Here is a 23,762-nt window from a genome sequence, read left to right as displayed (position 1 = left end):
GAAAGCACAAAATTCACAATTCAAGAAATGTCAGAGATTTCAGCCAGCTCAATACAGGCTTCACCAGTACAACAAAATTACAAAATTTACTATGGAAATTGATTCTTTTCTTTCCATAGTGTCAAAAGTTGTCATTTTTTAAAGTCCTTACACAAACATTTACAAGTCTTATAAACTGATTTTCAGTAATCATGGGACCTTATTTCATTTACTGTGGTCAAACATATCATCCTGAAGGGCTCCTCCCTACAAACAGCTGAGGATACAGTCCAATGTATCCAACCTCTTTATGGCAAAAATGGATGGTAATTAAAAGAATGCACAAGTGTGACAGTGTTCACAGGGGTCTTAGGATGAGGGAAGAGACAAGGATCTGACTCCATGTTTCAGAAGGCTTGATTTATTATTTGATGATATATATTATACTAAAACTATACTAAAAGAATAGAAGAAAGGATTTCACCAGAAGGCTAGCTAAGAATTGAAAAGGAAGAATGATAACAAAAGCTTGTGTGTCAGAAGAGTCCAAGCCAGCTGACTGTGATTGGCCATTAATTACAAACAAGCCCATGAGACCAATCACAGGTGCACCTGCTGCATTCCACAGCAGCAGATAACCATTGGTTACATTTTGTTCCTGAGGCCTCTCAGCTTCTCAGAAGAAAACATTCTAGGGAAAGGATTTTTCATAAAATGTGTCTGTGACACACAAGCCACCTAAATATCACAATTATGAACAGAGCAACTACTGAAAAAGAATTCAAAAATTATCTGAGAGGTTTTTTGAACATGTAGACTCATATATTCTTATCTGTGTTATTGCAAATAAGCAAATAAATCCTCTATATATACTTACCATAGATAAGAATACAGAGCACTAGGCACACCAGAGCATCACCAAATCAGGGATGATGTAATGAAGCTTGAAGTAACAATCTTTGATTAAATCACTCGTACCTGACACAAGAGAATGTGGCACTATAGCCCCACTGGTGATGGTGATGCACACAGGCAGACAAGGCCTACAACTTCTAACCATCCCCTTGACATATTTATGTTTTGGCCAATGTATGTTTGCATTTACTCCAAACAAACTTACAAAGATACCTTAAGGTGTAGTAGCAATTTGTTATTAGTATTGAGGGTTTTGCACATCAGCAGTTATGAAGATATAAGAATAGAAACCTACGTAACTTTTGCTACTTCCTACAATATGTTAAAATTGTGTGCAATGGACATATGTGTAAAAAGAAATCACGTGCAGTGGTTGAGTAAAAAAGGAAGCATCATTCCCATTAGTGAAATGATAAAAGCAATGCACATATGAATGATTAAGCATGAGCTAAGGATCTTGTTATATTACTTTGCAAGAGCCATGCATAAGCAAACCCTTTTCAGTCAGCTAACACTGTTCTTCAGAACCATTTCTGGGTGTGTAATTTTTTGAATGTGTAAATAAATGCAAGGGCAAGATTTAAAAAGAAAAAGTAATTTTGGAGCTTAAGAATTTAGTTAGATGAATTTAGGTAATTTTACCTTCTTTCCTAGAATACCCTCAGGCAGAAGCTTTGCAGAGAATGAAACACCTTCCCAGTAAAAACACAGTCCCTTGTAACTACTCTGAAGGCAAATGTGATTCATAATAACACTTATCTGGCCTAGCAGCACACCTGCCTTGCTAAGAGTTCCCCACCTCCCATCCCACAGCTGCTATTTTCCAGAAGAAATTTTCCATATATCCATCACCCACACTTTATTGGTCTGACACAACCCACAATCCACCACTGGTTTTGGATATTAGTTCAATTTCTGAATGACACCGACTTTGATGCTCATCATGTAAAAATGCTACTTACTTACCCTACCAGATCATATTATGCCTTTGAATGACACACCAGTTCACTTCTGCCTTCACAGTTCTCTATGTTGCCTGATATCACTACTAAAATCATCAGAAATGCATAAATATGCCAAGGAATCCTCCACAGGTGCAATTTTAGGCAGTGTGGTAGGGTTAGAAGTTTCACTAGGGAAGCATTTTAGAGAAGTCTCCAAGACTTGATGGAAATCTAGAATTTTCTGTTAACCTAAAAATCATTCAAAGGAATAATTATTTCTTATGTCCTAAAATACATCAGCTTATAGATGAAATTTCTTAGTGAAGGAAAATACTATAATATCAGTGAACCAAATCTGATTAATTTTATCAGCTGAATTACCAAATATTTGGTTCCCATTGAAGAATTTCCAGAATAGAACAAACCAGAGTCCATCAACACCTCTTGCAAAAAAAAAGAAAAAAAAAAAAAAAGTGTAAGCAAATTATGGTAAGCAAATTCTGTATAATTATTTCTGACAGCTTGTAATAATTATAGAATCAGAGAACTGTTTAGCAAAAGATCCCTTAAGATCATCAAGTCTCACCATCAACCATGAAACCACGTATTTAAGTGCCACATCTACACATATTTTCAAACACTTTTGAGGAATGGTGATTCCACCACTCTGGGCTGCCTGTTACAATATTTAACCACCCTTTCAGTAAAGAAATTTTTCCTAATATCCAACTTAAACCTCTCCTGTACCAACCTGAGCCCATTTCCTCTTGTCCTATCACTGGTTACCTTGGAGAAGAGACCAACCCCACCTGGCTGCAGCCTCCTTTCAGGGAGCTGTAGGGAGTGACAAGGACTCCCCTGGGCCTCCTTTTCTCCAGGCTGAACAGCCCCAGCTCCCTCAGTGCTCCTCACCTGAGCTGTGCTCCAGCCCCTTCCTCAGACATGCTCCAGGCCCTCAAGGACTTCCTTGTAGCAAAGAGCCCAAAACTGAACATGGGGTTTGAGGTGCAGCCTCACCAGTGCTGTGTCCAGGGGACAGTCACTCCCCTGCTCCTGCCCCAGGCCAGGATGCCACTGCTCCTTCTGGACACCTGGGCACACGTGGTTGCTGTCAACCAGCACCCCCAGGCTCTTTCCAGCAGTCACTCTTCCCCAAGCCTGGGCACTGCTGCAAACAAAAGCTCTCTCTGGGCTCCTTGACTGGAGAAAACATGACAGAATATCCAGTCAAATTTGACAACAGGAAGCAAAGACAACAGGATATCATAGGTGGCACTTAATCTGATCTTTTTGTCAGGATGGTCAAAAACGAATTCATGAATTCTTACATCTCACCTGAAGGAAAAAGCACATTTTATAATGTGCTTCTGGAGGCTAATTTTTTACCCTGCATTTTCCAATTTCTTAGATAAACCAGACCACCTATACCGGAATCCATTTTCATTCTAAGTTTATTTAAGAAGTTGAACAGATTAAAATAAGAAAGAAGTTAACTCTAGAATGCCTTATTTGTACCAGATTTTAAAAAGAGGCCCAAGAAGCAGAAATTGCTGCACCATTACATATTAAGGTAACATCCTGACATTCAGATGTTCTTTTCATTACAAATACTGAGGGTTTTTTAACTTTATTATTCCTCTGAAACACCAAGCCTTCTAAACATATCACACTTCTATCACACTCTCACACAGAGAGACTACTGATGCATCTTCTATTTTGCACTCACAGACTCCAAAGCAAGGCACCTAAACATGCCTCTGCTTTCAAAGCAGCCCCACTTGAAGGGTTAATTGTGACACTGCCAGGAGATGGGACACCACTGAGGAGAAAGAGATCACCAAGTCCCCTGATGCCCTCCTGAATTCACAGCTCTTGGTGTGCAATCACCCTGGCCATCACCAAGATGAGGAGGAAGTGCTGTTACTTTGTGAGAGCAGACATTTAAACCAGTGAGGTATCAGGAACACTTCAGAAGAATTTCAGTAAGACATCTGAAGGACTTCTAACACAATTCACATTGTTTGCATAGCAAGCAGATTTATGCCAACATTTCTCTCCATCACAGATGTCACAGAAGTTTATGAACCAGTGTCAATGTCCTGAGAACACTTTGTCTAGGAGACATCTGCAGGAGGTGGAAAGTTGAAAGCTTTGATAGTTATCAATAAATCACCTCCCTCTGTACTGACTCCATGTGAGAGGCACCACTGTGCTGTACCAGAAGAAAATACAAGGAGAGGGAAAAAAAAACATGAAACAAAACAAAATCATAAGCATTTGCTGGACTGTCAGAAGCAGAGCATCAGGTCACAGCTGATCTGAATCAACAGCAGCTCACAAAGCAGATTATATGCCTGATAAAGAAAAACCAGGAGCAAATAAATCAAATTTACCAGCTGTTATCAAAGTGTATGGCACCAGCCTGCAGCAGGAGCAGCCTGCTACCCACTGCTGGCTTTTCTGGAACATTTCACAACTGGTCAGTTTTCACCACTCCTTGAAAATGCCTCATGCACCAAAGCCACAGGCACACAGATAGCTGGACACAACAGGGCAGAAAAAATGTGATTCAGACTTCCTTCTTCACAAGACCTATTACACACAAATAAATTATTCTTCATCTTCCCAAATATTTACTACACTGTATAGCTCCAGGATAAGAGCTGAGAACTACTACTAAAAATGCCAAGCAGGCACCAAAGCTTGTCTCAAAACTATGATCTTCTTTCTCATAACCAGGGTGCCAACTCTCCCCTTCACACTCCAGCTGTGCAGTGTTCTGTTGACACCTGGCAAAGATGATGAAGTAATAAAACAATGTTTCGATCCTTAAGAAGTAACTTTTTCTCCTTGTGTCACTAACAGTATTACCAACTCTTCATGTCCTGAACCAACACATAAAGAAGCAGCAGCAAAGCCAAGAACCAACTTTAGCAGATGCTCTTCCAGTTTTGGCCTGCACGGACTGTCTGTATTAGGAAGGCTCTGCTCTCTGCTAAGCCACTTCACCCCATCAGTTTAATTTATTTCTCACTAAGCAAAGGCAGGAGGTTCTGACAGCCCTGACAGAGAAGGCAAAAAGCACAAAGGGTGAGGGAAAACCCACTGCGCTTCTCAGCTCTTACACCTGCGGCATTTTCCGGGTATTTGGTACGAATGTGAGCTATGAAAGCTGCAAAGAGCAACTCCGGGCACAGGGACGGCAGAACTGAACGGGGGAATGGGACATTACAGACAAATCACTCTGCGCTGGCCCGGCCTTGGCTGACACACCAGGGACGAGCACGGGGAGCCTGGGCACAGCCGGGAAGCCGGGCAGGGATAAATAAGAAGTCGGGCACAGCCGGGAAGACGGGCACAGCCGGGAAACCGGACAGGGGTAAATAAGAAGCCGGGCAGGGGTAAATAAGAAGCCGGGCAGGGATAAATAAGAAGCCGGGCAGGGATAAATAAGAAGCCGGGCAGGGATGGATAAGAAGCCGGACAGGGATAAGAAGCCGGACAGGGGCAGGACGCCGGGCAGGGGCAGGACGCTGTTCCTGCCCCTCGAGAAGCGCCGCTCCCGGCAGGACACGAGGCTCCGCCGCGGCACCGCCCCACGCACGGGCCCCGCCGGCGGCTCCACGCGGCCACCCCGCCCGCCCCCCGCCCGCGGAGGCCCCGGGCCCTCTGCTCACCAGCCCGTCGATCTGCACTTGCTTGACGGCCGAGTCCCCCGCGGTGGCGGCTTTGCCTTTGCCCTTGGAGGCGCCGAAGCCGCCGCCGGCAGCGCCCGAGCCCTCCTTGCGCGACGCCATGGCTGCCCCGCACGGCCGGAAAGGGAAGCGCGCCACACCGGAAGCGGCGGCGCGGCCGGGGCGCTGCGCGGCCAAACGGCCCCGGGCGGGAACGCGGAGCGGCGAGCGGGGGGTCCGGCGTGGCGGCGGTGCCGGCTTAGGGCTCGGCCCGGGTGTGCCCGCAGAGACTGGGCCTGGGGCCTTGTGCCAGCTCATCCGGCATGCGACAGCCGAAACAGCCTTCCCTGCCGGCTTTCCTCTCCACAGAATCATTTACATTGGAAAAAGCGCCAGGATCATCGAGTCCATCCTATGAGCAAACATCACCTTCTCCCCTACACCATGGCACTGAGTGCCCATCCAGGCGTCTCCTAACACTCCATCGATGCCGACTGCGCTCCCTGGGCAGCCCATTCCAGTGGTTAATCGCCCTTTCTGGGAAGAAATTCTCCCTGATGCCCAACCTAAACCTCCCCTGGTACCGGTTGAGGCCATGTCCTCTGTTTCTGTCACCCATCCTGTCACTATTTACCTGGGAGATGAGGCCAACCTCTGTAGCCACATTTCTCCTCACAGAGAAAAGCAAGGCAATCTTCCCAAGAATATTTCTGAGATTCACATTCTCTGAACCTCAGAGAATGATCATAACAATTCCTATCTCATTTGCTGTGCCTGTGTTGTGCCAAAGTAGAATGCACTATGGAGATTGTTTAGCCACAAGATTCTGTGCAGCTGGGGTGCAGAGTGGAGTGCTTGGCAGATTCAGTTTAGATGTAAGGCAATATAGTGTAATATAATATAGAATAATATCATATAATAAAGTAATTAATTAGCCTTCTGATAAGATGGAGTCCTCCTCATCATTTCTCCCTGCCATGGGGGTCGACCTGTTTCAATGGACCTCCATCTGGCCACAACCTTCTTTGGTTTCAAAATGTGGAATATGTAAAAAAAAAATTAAGAAAGAAAATTTATTCTTTGACATTTGTTCTTTGTATGCCTTCAAGCCTAATCAACAAAAAAGGAGATTTATTCTGTGAATTAGATAGCAGCTAACAAGGTCTAAGCAATGTCCAGGCATTAGAAAGAAAACATACTTGTTGCCTTGTTAAGGTTAAACGCTGGATATTCTTCAGTGATCTCAGAACTAGGGGAAAGATGCCACAGACCTAGGGGAAAGTTAACAAAGAGCTTGGGAAGAAGGATGTGCCACTGGCAGTGGACACAAAGAATGCGGAATTTATGGGCCACAAGGATATTTGGCAGAACCCTCAAGATAAGGAAGAAACTAATAAGGACAACTCAGCAACTGTGCTGCATCAGCTCCCATGGGGTAAAAAGTAATTCAGCAGTGGAAAATCATGACTCAAGAAAGCCACCAACTCAAAGGAAGATAAGGACTTAGCATGCAGACTAATTAACGTGGGAAGCAAGAGAATCATTAACCAATAGAAGATAGAATGCTAATTAATAAGAGAACTAAGTAACTTCTAACAAATGAACATTAGTGCCTTTGCTAAAATGTATAAATAGTGAAAAGTTTTGGTAGTCATTGTGCTGGCTTTGTAGATTTGCCACCCAGCACCCCTTTCTGCATAGAACTGTAAATAAATCAAATACCTGAACTCTGTGTGGATTGGCCTCTTGCACACTGGCTGAAAGAACCTGTTTGAGCAACACTTTCAGGGAGATGTAGAGAGCAATAAGGTCTCCCTTGAGCCTTCTTTTCCCCAGGCCAAACACCCCCAGCTCTCTCAGCTGCTCCTCATCAGCCCTGTGCTCCAGACCCTTCCCCAGCTCATTGCCCATCTCTGGACTCACTCCAGCCCCTCAATGTCCTTCTTGTAGTGATGGGCCCAGAACTGAGCTCAGGCTTTGAGGTGTGGCCTCACCAGTGCTGAGGGGAGGGGAAGGGTCACTGCCCTGGTCCAACTGCCAGCTGGCCCCTGGCAAACCATCTCTGGCAGCCCAGGAAGCTCCATCTGTGCATTTCCAAGGCCACCTTGGGCAGCTCTGATGCCACAGGGACCTGAATTCCCAGCCCTGGGCTGCAGTGAGGGCTCCCAGCATGGCTGAGGAGACTCTAGTCTTGGATTTTCACCTAATAAACCTGCAAGTGTTGAGGGAGATGTACTTCTAAGAGATTTGAAGGCTTTGTGTATTACCTTTACAAAAACCAAACTGCTGTGGAGTGACGTGAATCTCTGTCCTGAGCATGAATAACAAGGCATCAGTGCAAACTCTTAACATTACACTAATCCCTGAACTATCAACTTCACATGCAATTCTCAGGAATTGTTTGTGTTGCATTAAAACAGTTGCTTTTGCTGCTTTATTTTGTTTGAGGTTGGGGTTTTTTTGTGTGCTTTTTTCTAATTTAATTTCAAACTCTACTCTTCAAATTTTTTCTGAAAAATGCAACGTGCTGTGAAAGGCAGCCCTACCAAGCCCCCCAAATCTGTTCAGACACTTTGCCAAATATGTGACTTCATAAAAATTTATCTTTTCAACAATGTAGCTAACAGTCATTTCTACTTAAGGGTGAGGAACATATTTATCAACACCAATATTAAAATGTATGTGTATTTGCCTGCAGCCACAGACCCAACATTTGCTTATTCCTATAAAACAATTCTAACATCACTTAGAATAGTCCCTATCAGTTCCTTGCATTGCTGCTGGAACAAATTCAAGCAAAGAATCCAGTATAATAATCATCCCAGGAAGGCAAAATGTATCCTAAATGCCACTGATATCACTGACTAGAACTGCATTGACCCTAGCAAGAAATCTGGACACCCAGCTCTGCTAAGGACACCTTGTGATAGATGTCTAAAGGAAGGTATGATGAATCTCACTTCACATTTTCCATTGGGAAAATAATTCTTAAATGGAGATTGAAGGGGAAGTTCACAATGGCAGCATCACTGAGGTAAATAGGGCCTGTGCCCCAAAGAGACTGAAGTGCACGTGCAGTGGGCAGAGGGGGTTTTTCTACAAGCAGTTTGTAGAGAGGCTGATGCAATAACAACCCTGAGCTTCAGGGCAGTGTGCTGTGGCCAGCAAGCTCAGCCATCATGGAGGTGTTGAACATTTGAGTCCTGCCCTTAGGTTTCCATGACTGAAGGCTGCACTCCCACTGGCACTGCCTTTTGATGTTTTTCTAGAGAATGAAGTTGTTTAATTCAATGTTATTATTTCACTTAGCTGTTATATTAACATGAATATCCAGTTTTACCTCATAATATAATAGTCATAGAATCATTGAATATGCTGAGTTGGAAGGGACCCCTCAGGATCATCAAGTGCAGCTCTGGCTGCACAGGACATCCCCAAGACTCACACCATGTGCCTGAGAGTGTTGTCCCAATGCCTCTTGAGCTTTGTCAGGTTTCAGGCCATGACCACTTCCCTGGGGGGCTGTTCCAGTGCCTAACCACCCTCTGAGTGAAGAATCTTTTCTGATATCCAACCTAAGCCTCCCCTGACTCAGCTTCATGCTGTTTCCTCGTGTGCTGTCACTGGTCATGAGGGTGAAGAGATCAGTACCTGCCCCTCCACTTCCCCCACTGAGGAAGCTGTAAACTGTGTGAGGTTTCTCCTCAGTGTTCTCCAGGCTGAGCAGACCAAGTGACCTCAGCTGCTCCTCATACAGCATCTCCTCAAGGCCCTGCATCACCTTGGTTGTCCTCCTTTGGATGCTCTTTAATGGTTTAATATCTTTTTTATACTGTGGTGACTGAAACAGCCCCCAGCACTCACTGAGGTGAGACTGCCCCAGCTCAGAGCAGAGCAGGACAATCCCCTCCCTTGCCCAGCTGGTGATGCTGTCCCTGATGCCCCCAGGACAGGGTTGGCCCTCCTGGCTGCCAGGGCACTGCTGGCTCATGTTCAGCTTGACATCACCCCCCAGGGCCCCTTCCATGGCTCTGCTCTCCAGCCTCTCATTCCCCAGTCTGTACACACAGCCAGGGCTGCCCTGTCATGGGTGCAGAATCCAGCACTTGCCCTTGTTAAACTAAATCTGGTCAAATAAATTCAATTAAAGAAAACAAAGAGTAGGAAGCAGTACTATGGTAATACAGTGATTTTCAACTCCCATCCATGGACTGCTGGAGATGTGTGGAATACTTCAAAATATTGTTGAAGGGTATTGAAATAGGAAAACATACCTTCTGAAATGCACAGTGCTTTAACACTGGCAAATTCTTAGGGATCTGAAAAAGAATGAAAACTTCTGGGATAATACAAATGTGATATATTATCCTGGCCTATGAAATTTCTGAACAGAAAATCAATCTAATTTAAAAAAACCAAAAACAAAAACAAAAAACAAACAAAATCAAACAAAGCAAGACAAAAAAAACAACCAACCAACAACAAAACCCCAAAAAACTACAAACCCAAAAAAAAACACCAAAAAACCCCAACAAGTAACTACAGCACAAAACATTACCATGTTCAGAGATATTGCTGTGGGCACCCAAAATATCCCTATTCAAGGGACTGGCATAGGGCTTACTACTTAATGCACTGCCAGAATAATTGAGTCAATTTTGTTAATTATGATTAACATGAAAAATGAAAAGCAAATATCAACTTTCTACCTTACAAAACTCACCAAATCACTGGGGGCAAGAGGCCATAAAAAATTTCACCGTTGAAAATTATGAATTCTTGAAAAGGAGGCCACAAAAAGGATGTCAGTGTGAAGAATTTAGAAACGTTGCCCAAGCTACTCAGGAAAACCACAAAACAGAAGACTTTCATCACAAAATACTTTAGGAAATTCAAGTAATGCACAGTCTCCATTAATCATTTTTAAATTGTTCTCTTAAATCAAAAGACAGCTGGAACCAACCAAAAACCCTTTAATTCCCCTGTCCTGTTTAAGTTAAAACCTTGGTGAAACTGAGATGTGTCATATCCCCCAAAGCACCTCTGCACTATATCAGGGCTATGAGCAGAACTAGAGTTGCTAAACAGAAATTATCTGATTAGGGTTCAAAGATATAATCCCTTCCAAATCGTCAGACTGACTTTACCTCAAGGGCTAAACCAACTTGAGTTTCATTTGTGTATGCTGCAGGCTAAGACCATGCACCCGAGATGGGCTAGCCTGCAATGACTTGTTACCACTTGGGAAATAGGTCATGTCTGAATTCTGTGTTTTTCTTCCCTGCCCTCTCAGCAATTCCAAATATTTCTAGGCATAATGAATACTTTAATTTCATTATCACAAAGTGTAGAGGAATAGGGAAGAATCACTTAGGATTCACATAGCAGTCTGTACTTGCACTGAGACATAACAACACCCAAATACAAACTTGTACAAATAACTAGAGTTGCCTAAAACAACATTAATTATGTTAAAAAAAATAAATAATTGCTTCCAGTAAAATAATCTCTAAAACTAGGTGGCAAAACTAACACAAACTTAAAATCACCTTGTAATGTCTTGCAGTTTGCAGAAGTTTCAAGTTCAGAAAATCTCGGTATTCTGAGAGAGGTGATATATTCAGGCTCAAGCTTTCAAACATGGGGAAACACATGTGAAAGGCATGAAAGGCTTGTGGCCCATCTCTGTATGAATACACTGGTGACCTTTTTCAGTGTGCCACAAAGGGAATGAGCTCTTACACTGCCTCAGCAGGCCGGTGCACTGCTCACAAATGAAGAAAGAATCCAACACCTTTCCCATGTAAAGCAAGGCTTGTATTTGGGAGGAGTGTAGTGATTTTAAGGCTGTACTTAATCCTCATGTTCAAGTATAAAGCTATTCTACAATAATTCTATGCTTGGCATGACCTCTGCTCCTTTTGAAATCCCTTTCTTGTTTACCTTTTCATAGGAGCCTCTCCTTTACATGCCACTGCCACATCCCTTTGGGAGAGTGAAAACCCTAATGACAAGAGGTCCCTCTGTGTATCTGAAGGTATCTGTGGTGGGTTAACCCTGGCCAGCAGCCAAACACCTACTCAGCTCTCATCCCCCAGCATCAGGGGAGAACAGAAAGATGGCAAGAAGACCTGTGAGTAACATTTCCAAAGCCATGGAACAGACAAGATCTGTTAAATGCTCATTCTTTTCTTACTTTTGTTTCCCCGCAAAAAAGAGGGAAGCCTCAGGGATCGTCATGTCTCACCAGCAGATGAAGTTTAGCCAGGTGCATGCCTCTGTAACAGTACAGAACCCATAACTGCAGTTATGTTCAGCAGCACTGTCTGCCACGTGCAGGGCAATTCCAAATTCCAGCCCCAGCTTCAGGAAGCAGCTTTGCGTATAAGCCTTGTGAAATTCAGGAGTTTCAGCTATTTGTGTCCTGCTGACCACAGCAATTTAGGACTCAAAGAAATAAAATATCCCCAGGCATACCGACCCATGTTAAGGTAGGTTCTCCCTGATAAATGAGGCAGCACTCCATTCCCAGTTTGTTCAGATATCACTGATCACCAGCTGCAACTTACTGAAGTCAGGACCTTTGCATACTTATTTCTACAGCATCTACAGCGTTCTGTTTCACTGATAAATAATCACCCTCTGAAGTGTCAGGTATTCATCTAATGTTTACTACTTTCCACAGAGGAAAATTTAAGATCAGGCTACATAAATGCATGGGCATTTTGTGCAGATGGATTTTTAATTACTATTATTTCTCAAGAGGCTAGTTGAGATTTTAGAAGTTAATGATACCAATGCTCAGATCCATTCCACATTTTTTTTTCTAATTTTCTTCAAGACAATCAAGTGAAGGAATTGGTTTTATTGTTGCTGTTTGGGTTTTTTTTTAATTTGAAGTAGGAAATGGAAAGTAATAAGGTGTAGGAGAGAGAGAAAAATTGTAAAAGTGGAAGCTGCAAGAGCATAGAAACCCCCAGGGACAAACATCAAATGCAATAAGGAACTATGGGACTAGAATATAAACTTGGAAAATTCAATTTCTTTTCTGTAAGAATGGAGGTTTCAGAGGCCATGGAAGGTTTCAGCCATGCTGTTACACAGGCAACCTTTTAGCATTTACTGGATTAGAAGTATAAGCATTATATTTTAAAAAATGGGCAGTAGCATAATAAGGTATTTTTGCATGTGAAGGAAATATTAAAAAATATAAGCTCTTTCCTTGGGAAAGTCTGGGGGTTTTCCACCACTCAACATTTTTTCTCTGCTTTTTTCAATAGATGCTTTCCCATAAGTGTTTTTAGTTACCTTCTATTCTTATTAACTTTTATGTTTCAAGTGTTTATAGCTATTTTTTACTATTAATGGATCATTTACTACTGCATCTCAAACCCATTAGCATACAGCTAATAGGAACAAAAAAAGACGAAGGAATTAATGAAAAAATTGCCTAATTGAAAATGCATTTGATAAAACAAACTTAGACATTTTAAGTGCTAATTTTAGCCTGTAAAACAAAGACAAGGTATTTCACAGTTACCGTATGTTTCTAAGCAGAGCTAAACTCTTTTCTAGAGTATCAAGTTAGAAAATTATGTAAGTGTAGGGAGCATGTATGATTTATTACCACACTGTAAAAATTCTACTTCTCTGTTCCCAGTAAACTGATTTCTCCCTGAAATCAATGAAAAGGTGAAAAGATACATACGGTATCTCAGGCAACTGAAGTGAGTTCTCTGGCATAAATCAGAATTTTGGCCATAAGTTAATTTCTTGTTGGAGAATTCTTCTCACATAATTTCTCTTTTGATGTCAATTTGTTCAACCTTCTCTTCATAATCAGTTAATTAATCAATCAAGTAATTGACCCTTCTAATTCTTGATGGCACACAAGCCCTACCATGATGAATATAACAACCTTCTCTAAGGAGAACAAGAACTGAGGAAATGGAGGTGAGCATACCAAAAATCAAAAATGTTTTATGTCTTCTGAGCTTCCTGTCATCTCCAAGGTAAGACCATGTAGGTGTTTAAGAGATCTAAAATGGACTTATATTTACTTTGTATCAGAAATATTAAAAGGGGGAGAGGGATGTTCTGCTCAAAATGAAGGCACAATAGGAGATGATGTGTAAAGCATCACTGTTATTCCCCTCTACCTACCTTTCATATCAGGTGTAGGATAGTCAGGGTTTGGCAAGGTATCTTCCTGTCTCCTGTGCTCTTCAAAATTCACAAACTGAAGTTACAATTCCAGTCCTGGATACTCCATTAAGACTTCTATTTTCCTACATTATGGCACTTTTACATCCTGCAAGGGCTTCTACCAGTGAGTACAGAGGGAGCAGCACTGCAGAATGTCAGCTAACTGGTGCAGATCTTGAGGAACAGTGCAGGGAGGGAAGGCTGCTCCAAAACAATGTCCTTGTGTGTCCTTACAGGAGTATGAAACCAGTTGTTTAACATGTACATCATAAAGAGCTGCATCAACCAAAAATGCTGCATAAACTAAATGATGTGCATCAGAGATGTGTATCTATTCAGAAAGTTTAGTTATATTGGATAAGATCTGATTCTGTTCTGATCTTTCATGTGAATTTAGCTCAAGGTCAAAAAACACAGCAAAGCTGGTTTAACATTTGAGAAACTGTCAAGAATCCCACTGGTTTTTTTCATTTCTGTAATTTCTTTCAGCTCTAATAAGAAAGGTAAAGTTGCCTGCAAAATCTTTGGTCTCCAGAGCATTCTCAAAATACATGCTACTATAAGCAGTCACTTAAAACCTGCACTGATACTCTCTGTATTTTCTTTCTTACCCTTGTGAAACTAAATATGCTGATCTCTACATTAAATGTGTTCTTCCTATGATACACAATTTAAAAGATAGTTATGTGGGACATACTGTGATGGGCTGTTATGGTATTTAAGCCAGAAATAATTTTCTAGCTATGGTAATGGTAGAGCCAGAAAAGCAGAAAGCTTTGTCATACACAAAATTCTCATCTGCTGAAATCATACTAACCCATGCAGGAAAAACAGAATTTATCACAGCCATGGTTATTATAAAGTCATATACTGCATTCCCATGAAATATCAGAAAAATAGGCACTGAAAAAGAAGAATGCACATGATAAAGACTACAATTCAAAATCTCAATACCAGCCTCAAGGTAATGAAAGGTGTGGCCATCAATGAATAATATACATTCTGACAGATACAATTTAGCAGTAAATGCACATGAATCTTCTTCTATGGCCTATACATATCTCAGAAAAATTAATAAAAAATACACCTAGGAAAGTATTTTCAGATACCCTCAAACAATGATTTATGGGCTGTGTTTATTACAGTTTTGTTTATTTTTAAATGTTGAAATTGAAAACCTTATCCTTTTCTTTTTTTTGTAAATCAGTTCATTTCTCATATTTAAGCATGGTGCTAAGACTTACTGCAGACAACCACTCAGCAGACTTGCCCAAAGCAACACGTTCAGATTAAAAGGGTCTGACACAGGACAACTTTGGGAGAATCAGAAGCTATTTTCTCAACAAGCTACAAGCATTTAACAAGTGCCAGCTATTAGGGGAAATTCTTGTTACTAGGCCTACATCAAAGCTTCTTTGATAAAGAACAGCTTTCACTTCAAGTAATCCATGTCACAGCAATTTTGTTATTTAATTCTACTACTGCATTACCTAGCACTCAAAACCAGAGCTGAACTCATTTATGCCAAGAGATAGTCTGCTCTGCAGAGGGCTAATTTTCTGCTGGAGCAGATTTTGTGTGCAGTGTCTCTGGTGAAGCCCAGCTTCCTGTGATACCTGGTTTTCACCTCTGCACAGGCTTGGGAAGTTCAGCATTAACATCTCCTCCCACTTTGGACACAGAGAAAGGGCTCCTTCTTCAGTGACACCTTTTTTCATAAAAAATGTCTATTTACCTTCAAAGTATTAATATTATTGATAAAGACACAGGAACTATTGTGTCAGATCAGACCTGTACCCAGAAACCTGTACTGTGTCTGGCAGCAAACAAGGACTTGTATTTCAGAAAAATAAGTTCCCCATTTCTAATTCTGTTTCCTGTCTTTGGAAAAAGCAAGTCACATTAATAAAGGTAATGTTAAAACAACCTCCATCTTTCTTCTCAGGCTCACTTGCACAATGGAACTGCTGTTGAGCAGCCCACTGAAGATGCAAGTGGTTTGTTAGTGCTTCAATAAAATGCTCACTTAAAAAAAAAGACAAAAACAAAAACCAAATCCCCCAAAACACTAAAACACGCAAAACCCCAAACTCAGAGTCTTTTGGTGGTGCAGCCAGATAATTGATGAAACTTCTTAACGAAATACAAGGGCTATAACTTTCCCCCGAGCTTTATGACAAGCTTTGCTGTGCTACTGACAGTCTTTGAAGGGTATGTGGAATGCAGAAGCACCTGGTTCATTGCATTTGTTCAGTATAAAAGAAGACAAGAGGGCAAGTGATCTAAGAAACACACACAGGTGCACAAAATTTGCTGAGTAAGTAGGTGATAACAAAGACAAGAGTGGGGAGCAGAAGCTTGGAGGACATTAAAGGAGCTGCCCAGGAAGACACCTTGAATAGGGTTTGTCTGAGCTTTGTCTCTGGTGAGAACAGGAAAACCTGATTATCCATGAGTACCACAAGATATTTGTGCAAAATTTCTTATGGTGCATCAGCAGGAGTCTGCAAAATTTTCCGTGGGATGTTCACGGAACAGGCCAAAGACAGGGAAAGGGAGGATCTAGGAAGACTCATGGGAAAGTGAGATGTAAGGGGACTCAAATGTGAGCTGGCAGCATTCAGTACATTTGTCTTACTGAGCTCTCTGCCTGATCACAGCAACTAGTCCTATCTTTTTATGAAGATGGTTTCTAACTTTTCTTTTGCAGCTAAATAGCCTGCCCCAGTGAATTTAATCCTGTGGATGTGTAATCTGCTATCAGATTTGAACTGGACTAGGCAGTGAGCAGGAGACACACATACATGTGTGGCAGGGCCAGGGTCCAGGCACGGGCACTGGATGGACCGAGGGGCCATGGGGATTTGTGACTGAGGGGGTTCTGGTGAGTACAGGGAGTGAGGGTGTGTGAGGATCTCCTGGGCATTTCAGTCCTGCTCAGCTGGACAGGGCAGCAGCACTTCACTCCCTGAATGTGCATCATGTGTCATTTCTGGCAGAGTTCTGTGTGCTGGCTGTTAGTGCCCTCGGTGTGTGCCACGCTTGTCCAGGACACTCGGGAGAATAAGGATCCTGCTGGGTCCAGAGATTGTACATGGATGGATTTCAGCTGCCAGAAGCAACAAACCCCAGGAACCAGAGAAGTCTGGATTCAACACCTCTCATAAAATCCCTAGACTTACTTTTTTTTTTTTTTTTAAATCCACTTTACAGATGGCTCATGGGAATAGTACAAGATTTGAACTTGAAAGGAATATGGCAAATTTTAGTTTATGAAAAATACTGTCAAAATATGAAAGAAAATGCTGAAAGAACTGTACTTCTCTGCTATAGTAGTCTTAGAGACCTTATTTTTAATATTTTAAAATTATTAAAAATAATTTTTAAGAAAATTGCATACATATGAAACAATTGTACTGAAAGTAGTTTACCATCCAATTAATGCCATCTTCTGAGGAATAAGAAGGAGAAATCTGTGCTGTGTTTTGCCTGCTAGCCAGCCTTCTGAACATATTCCACATATACCAGCTACATTACAACTTGTCTGTGATGATACTATTTACCAGGAGAACAGTATCTCATCACAATGGTATTTAATGCCCTACTCTGGATTATATCTTACTTTGCACTTCATTCAAAAACTAGTTCAAGCTCTTATTTCCTTTTTTTTTTTTAATTTTTATCTCCATTCTGTAATAGCTGTAATAGCAGCTGTTATCACTGGAGATTCTTCATTCTAAGGTAAGGTGTGGAAAGTGTTCTTATCATGGAACAAGTGCCTGTCTTTGGGCAGTTACTTAGTTGTCATCACACACAGAGAGAACACAAAAACAAACAAGCAAAAACCTACTTGAAGAAAAAATAATTTCTCCAGTAAGGTTTTACTTCGGAGTCTTGCTGAGTGTTTTTGTCTAACATCTTAAATAATTAAACTGTGCAGTTAGATAGGAGAACTGAATCATCATGGCATTATGGAAACACATCAGCTACAGGACTGAAGTTTGATGAAGACTTTTATATATAGGACTATTTCTAATAACGAATTCAGCGTGTCACTTAGCTGATAATAAGGCATATATCCATGTATGTCCATGATACTCAGGAGCATGCACAACTGTCCCCTGAAGACAGCTGGAAAGAAGAATTTAATGGCAGAAAAATACTGTCAACATCACAATTGGATCCATGGAAAATATTCTCAATCACCTGTTCTTTGCACTTTTCATCCTAAGTGCTTTAAAATACTTTTCCATGTAAGCATTTGAATTTCTAGAATAGTAATCAAATCCTTTATTTTTCATTTTTCTCTTGACACTAACTAACTTACTTGGAAGCACTTATTTTCCATGTCTATTTGCTAGCAAAAAGGCCAATATGACATCTGAGTATTTGCTTAAATGATCTTAGAGCAGCTTGACTGATTACAACAAACTGGCAGGTGCTTGCTATGGTTTTGCTTGCAGTACAGTTGTCCCCAGGCAGAAAGGTGTCTCCTGTGGAACCTGCATAGCAAGACAGATGTCTCCAATTTTCATTTTGATGGTGTTAAGGTATCACATCCTCTTGCCTGCCTAAAACAGGGGCATTAAGTTTGGTTTCTTAATGCCAGATGTCTGGTGTGTTCATGTTTTGTCTTGGACAGGGAGGAGTTTGTGCACTTTTTCAATGACAGCTGTGTCCCCAGATTGCAGTGCAATTAAATTGTCTTGGAAAAAAAATTAAAATGTAGAATATGTGCTTTTCAACTTCGGTTTTGTGCACATTGAAGATTGATGTAACCAATATAGGCACAAATATAAATGGGCACTGACTAAGCCTTCCTAAGTATTCCTAAGCCTTCCAGGTAACAAGTGTCAGGATGAGAGGATGTAGTGTTAAGCTGTGCCAGGAGAGGTTTAGATTGGCCATTAGGTGAACTTTCATAACACAAAGGGCGACTAGACACTGGAATGGCCTGCACAGGGAGGAGTAGAATCACCGTCTCTGGAGATGCTCGAGACTGAACATGGCTCAGTGCCGTGGTCTGGTTGGCAAAGTGATGCTGGATCCTGAGTTGGACTCGATGACCTCAGAGGGCTTTTCCAACCAAATGGATTCTGTGATTCTGTGTGCTGAGGTGTGATTAAACTACAGTCTCTGCGACAGCAACTATAATTTTATCAGTACAGTGAACTGCAAAAAAAAGAGAACTCGGCATTTCTTATCTCAGCGAACGGCAGGAGCGAGCACAGCACCGCAAAACAAGGGGCAGCGAACCATCCCTGAGGGTACCCCTGTGCAGGGCGGGCCGGGCAGGCGGGACCCTCCGGGGACGGGGCGGCCGCCCCGGCCGGTCCCGGCTCTCGGGGGAAGATCTCGGCACGGCCCGGCCGGTCCCGGCTCTCCGGGTGCTGCCCTGGCGCTGCTCCGGCCGGTCCCGGCTCTCCGGGGAGGCCCCGCCCGGGCCTGGCGCAGCTTCCGGGGCAGCCGCGGCCGTTCCGGGCGGCGGCGCGGGCGCCATGGGGGTGACGAGACAAAAGCACGCGAAGAAGATCATGGGCTTCTACAAGCACAACTTCCAGTTCCGCGAGCCCTTCCAGGTGCTGCTGGATGGCACCTTCTGCCAGGCCGCGCTTCGCAACAAGATCCAGATCCGGGAGCAGCTGCCCGGGTACCTGGGCGGCGCCACGCAGCTCTGCACCACGCGGTACGGCGGGGAGCGAGGGCGCCCGGGGCGGAGGGCTGGGGGCTGGGGGTGACCTGCAGGAGGCTGGGAGCATCCTCGGGCCCAGCTGCCGTCCCGAAAGCGGCACGGACTGCGGGGCCAGCGCTGACCCCGCTGTGTGAGGGAGGGCCCGGTGGGTCTCTTCCCACCCGCAGCGTCTGCTTGGCGGGGTGGTAGCAGCACGGGCAAGCGGAGATGTGGGCCGGGAGGGAGCTCCTGCCTGGCCGGAGCTGCAGCCTGCCAGTGCTGGGTTGTTTCCGAAGCTGCTGTTCGCAAGGGAGGACAAGGATGAGTTAGACAAAGATATGGCCATGCACACTACATACTGAAGTTGCCTGCCTTAGGTATATTGTATAGATTAAAATACAAAAATGCAGTTACCTTGTATATTTGCAATAACAGAATAGCCAACTGCTCACTGTGGAGGCATGTAGTGAAAGTACCAGGAAGAGGTGTATCCTAGGCTCAAAAAACACACTGAACCTTCTTGCACAGTGTATGGAACTGGCCTGCACTTCTAAACAGTATAAAGTATTGAGTCATGTCCTTACCTGTGAAAGGTTTGGGAATTGCAGTGATCCAAACTATTCCTGTCATGTTGAAACATCACTTCTTGCTTCTTTGTCAGCAGTATCTGTTCATCATTTGACCAACAGCTTCCACTGAGACCAGGGGAATGGACATGTTTTCTCTGCTGTCACAATACTGAGCTGCTGAGACAGCACCTCAGTGTTATGAAAAGAGCCTTGCAGGGGCAATGAGCTGGCTTGCTGTGACCCCAGGTGGGGTCTCCCTAAGAGTAGAGGGGGAGAATCCCCTGCCTCACCTTGCTGCCTGCACTGCTTTTGAGTTGGCTTTCACACTGCCAGCTCATGTTGAGCTTCTTGTCCACCAGCACACCTCCCAGGTCACTCTTGTCAGGGCTGCTCTCCATCCATTCTCTTCCATCTCAATCCATTTGTGCTTGGGTTGCACTGACCCATATACAGGACCTTGCACTTGGCATTGTTGAACTTCACAAGGATTACCTCCATCTGAAGCCTCTCCAGGCCCCTCTGGATGGCATTCCTTCCCTCCAGAGTGTCAACAGCACCACACATTTTTGTGTCTTTGGCAAACTTGCTGAGGGTGCACTGGATCCCACTGTCCATGTCACTGACAAAGACGCCAAATGTCCCAATACCAACCCCTGAGGAACGACACTTGTAACTGGTCTCCACTTGGACATCGAGCTGTTTACTGCAACTCTTCAATGCAAGCCTCCAGTCAATCCGTACCCACCCAGTGATACATCTGTCAAATCCATGCCTCCAGTGTAAAAACAAGGATGTTGTGTGGAACAGTGTGCAAAGCTTTGCATAAGTCCAGTTGGGTGACATCTGTTGCCCTTCTTTATCCATCAGCACTGTAACTCTGACACAGAAGGCCACCAGATTTTTCATGATTTCCCCTTAGTGAAACCATGTTGGCTGTCACCAGTCATCTCCTTGTTTTCCTCATGTCTTACATATTTTCCAGGAGGATCTGCTCCATAATCTTTCCAGGCACAGAGGTGAGACTGACTGGCCTGTTGTTCCCCAGATCTTTTATTTCCATTTTAAAAAATAAATTACATTTTCAAGTTTTATAATGAGTTAATTTAAAAATAAATTCAATTTAAAAAATAATTTTGTTAGGTAGTGGTTCATACACTTGGTGGTATTCAAGCATAAATTTAAGGACTCAGCATTGTCACTGATATGAATTATTTTTAAATCATTGAATATATCTTAATTTTATTACTGGTTAATCATGTTTACAGCCAAGGAAACCTTGCTGATGTCTTCAGATGGGCTATTGCTTTCAGAGCTCTGGGTGCCATTTACAAATCACAGCACCTGAACAACTGGGCATTGCTTATTCCTAAGTAACTCACATCAGCCTTTTGCTGTTGTAAAAAATATGAGGGTTTTTTTTGCTTAAAAATTATTGTCTCTTTTGGTTTTCAGATGTGTCATAAAAGAACTTGAATCACTGGGGAAAGCACTGTATGGAGCAAAATTAATTGCCCAGAGATTTCAAGTTCGAAGCTGTTCTCACCATAAGAATCCTGTGAGTGGTTCAGCCTGTTTACTTTCCATGATTGAAGATGGCAACCCTCATCACTTCTTTATTGCCACACAGGTAAAAGCTCATGGGAAATGTAGCTCCATTTCTTTTGAAGTGATGTTTTGATAGCTAAGGATAAAGAAGCCTACAGTAACTTTGATTATGAGGTTTTTAAATAGTTGGTGGGAATTAATCATGTAAAGCCTTACTCGCTCTTTAATGTATTTCCTAATTACAAAGCAGGGAATCTTTTCTCCTACTTGAACAACTAGATTGGTTTTTTTTTACTTTGTAATGATGTTGCTTACTTTAGGTGAAGGAGTATGAGAACATACTGACTACCTATTGACATGTAAAAAACAACTCATGAATGTTAATTTGCATATTGCTTGTGTGTGCATCCTCTTCCCTGAACTGCTTTGCACAGTAGTCTGAAAAATGACATTAAATGTTAACATCCATATAACTTCAATTTTAAGACATTTTGAACTAACTAAAGAAAAAATAACTATACAAATAAAAAAGCCCTTTTTTCTTGGGTTTGTTATTGGCACTGCATGTATAATTGATATACAATATATATAAAAGAGTTTATAGTAGAATTCTTTATAGTTATGTAGGTTACAGGAGTTAAAAAATTACTTATTACAGAAAAAATTGTTACTTCTTGTGGTGTGGTGGTCTGCATACAAGAAAATTGGGACTTTTTCCTCAAAAAATGTATGTATGCATATACATGCAGGAAAAGGGAGAATGTTGGTAAATTTTGCATCAGGAGTACAGCTAATCAGGAGAGAAAATGAAATTTAGTTGCTGTGAAAGGCACTGCCATGTATATCTGCTAGATTAAGTTTCTTATCTTTTTCATAATGTAATTTATCTTCATAGTTTTGTATTAAAAGTAGGTGCATTTGAATTGCAAATACCATTCCATCTGAAAATATTGACTAAAGTGTTTAATCTTGCAGGACCAGGAGTTATCAAAGAAAGTGAAAAGGAAGCCTGGCATTCCTCTCCTCTTTATTATTCAGAACACTATGGTGCTAGACAAACCTTCTCCTAAATCTTTGGCATTTGTTCAAAAGTTGCAGACAAATCAGCTTGTTCCAGAGTACCAAAAACAAAGTATTGTGGAGCTTAAAGAAAAAGAAGGACTAGTAAAGCAAGAAGGTGAAAAGAGAAGGAAACGCAAAAGGGCAGGAGGCCCCAATCCTCTCAGCTGTCTGAAGAAGAAAAAGAAGAAAACACAGGAGGGTCAGGAGCCTTCTGCTGAAAAGAAGAAAAGAAGAAAAAGAAAACGAAATAGAGTTAAAGCAGAAGCCATGCAGTCAGTGCAGAAGAATGAAGGAGAATAAACCCATCTTTGCAGACAATATAGAACTCGAACATTTTTTGAACTTTGGAAAAAAAAAATATAGATTAATATGCATTCATATGAAATTGGGTTGTTAATATTAAAATTTATTTTTATGAGGTGGTACTGCTTATTACTGTATCTCGGTATTTGCAGGTTATTGTCCTAATAATTTATTCTGTTATTTAGTATTGGGTTTGTGACAAAATATTTAAGAACCCTTATATTTCATTATTCTCTCCAGCATCATGGTTTGTGTTAAAATTCACATGCTATGTAGAAGTCCTTTAGAAATGCTTCTTGGCCTTGATATGGATTTCAGTGGGATATTAGATTTCTTTCTAAATCGAGGTTGCTGATCTTCATAAAACTAGTTCTTACAGCTGGCCTGTTAGAGATTATGAAACTGACCTAATATAACACAATAGCTTATTTATCTCTGAATACAAAAGTTAACTCTTGCAAATAGACCTCATGCCCTCAAAAGCCCTGTCCAGCCTAAATTTCTCTGTAAGCACCATGTGAATCAATACTTCTCTTGATGTTGATCTTTATTTATTAATAAAATCATGGAGGGTGTGCAATTGTGTTGTTATTCCTGACATTATAAGAGCATCTCCAGTCTTACCTATTTCACCTGTAGTTTATTATTTTTTTTTTAATAGAAAAAATGCAACTTAAAATTGCTGAATCAAAGCACTAGTAGTGCCTAATGCCATCACAGTGTAGCAGAGCTGTGCAAGACTCCTGGAATACAAACAGCTGAGGGGGGTGATGGGACTCGGGCCCTGATGACTGTTCTGCTGTTCTGTAAGGTTAGGAACAGATCAGAACTGGGTTGGAGGAGAGTTGTGGTTTAACCCCAGCTGGTAACTGAGCCCCATGCAGCCATGCACTCA

At 42.2% G+C, this 23,762-nt stretch overlaps 2 protein-coding genes across 2 annotated transcripts in view; one reads left to right on the top strand and one right to left on the bottom strand.

Annotated features, from left to right (window-relative positions):
• Positions 1-5,659, bottom strand: part of EIF3H (eukaryotic translation initiation factor 3 subunit H) — an 86,411-nt gene extending 80,752 nt beyond the window's left edge. The window contains exon 1 of the mRNA XM_058040453.1: positions 5,516-5,659. Within this exon, the coding sequence (XP_057896436.1) occupies positions 5,516-5,635 (120 nt within the window). The 5' untranslated portion in view covers positions 5,636-5,659. The remainder of the gene's footprint in view (positions 1-5,515) is intronic.
• A 13,530-nt stretch (positions 5,660-19,189) lies between these two features.
• On the top strand, positions 19,190-23,499 carry UTP23 (UTP23 small subunit processome component). Its single transcript, XM_058029286.1, has 3 exons — positions 19,190-19,403; positions 21,410-21,584; positions 22,478-23,499. The coding sequence occupies exons 1-3, from the start codon at positions 19,216-19,218 to the stop codon at positions 22,862-22,864; spliced, it is 750 nt and encodes a 249-aa protein (XP_057885269.1). The 5' UTR covers positions 19,190-19,215; the 3' UTR covers positions 22,865-23,499.
• The last annotated feature ends 263 nt before the right edge of the window (positions 23,500-23,762 follow it).

Source organism: Melospiza georgiana, chromosome 1, assembly GCF_028018845.1.
Source record: "Melospiza georgiana isolate bMelGeo1 chromosome 1, bMelGeo1.pri, whole genome shotgun sequence".
In the NCBI taxonomy this organism is placed as follows: domain Eukaryota; kingdom Metazoa; phylum Chordata; class Aves; order Passeriformes; family Passerellidae; genus Melospiza; species Melospiza georgiana.
This window is presented reverse-complemented; position numbering and strand designations above follow the sequence as displayed.

Bases quoted from the DNA above. Each gene is read 5' to 3' on its own strand.
- UTP23 (XM_058029286.1), top strand. From the start codon at position 19,216: ATGGGGGTGACGAGACAAAAGCACGCGAAGAAGATCATGGGCTTCTAC. The intron at 19,404-21,409 runs GTACGGCGGGGA...TTTGGTTTTCAG, and splicing joins ACGCAGCTCTGCACCACGCG to ATGTGTCATAAAAGAACTTG. The intron at 21,585-22,477 runs GTAAAAGCTCAT...TTAATCTTGCAG, and splicing joins ACTTCTTTATTGCCACACAG to GACCAGGAGTTATCAAAGAA.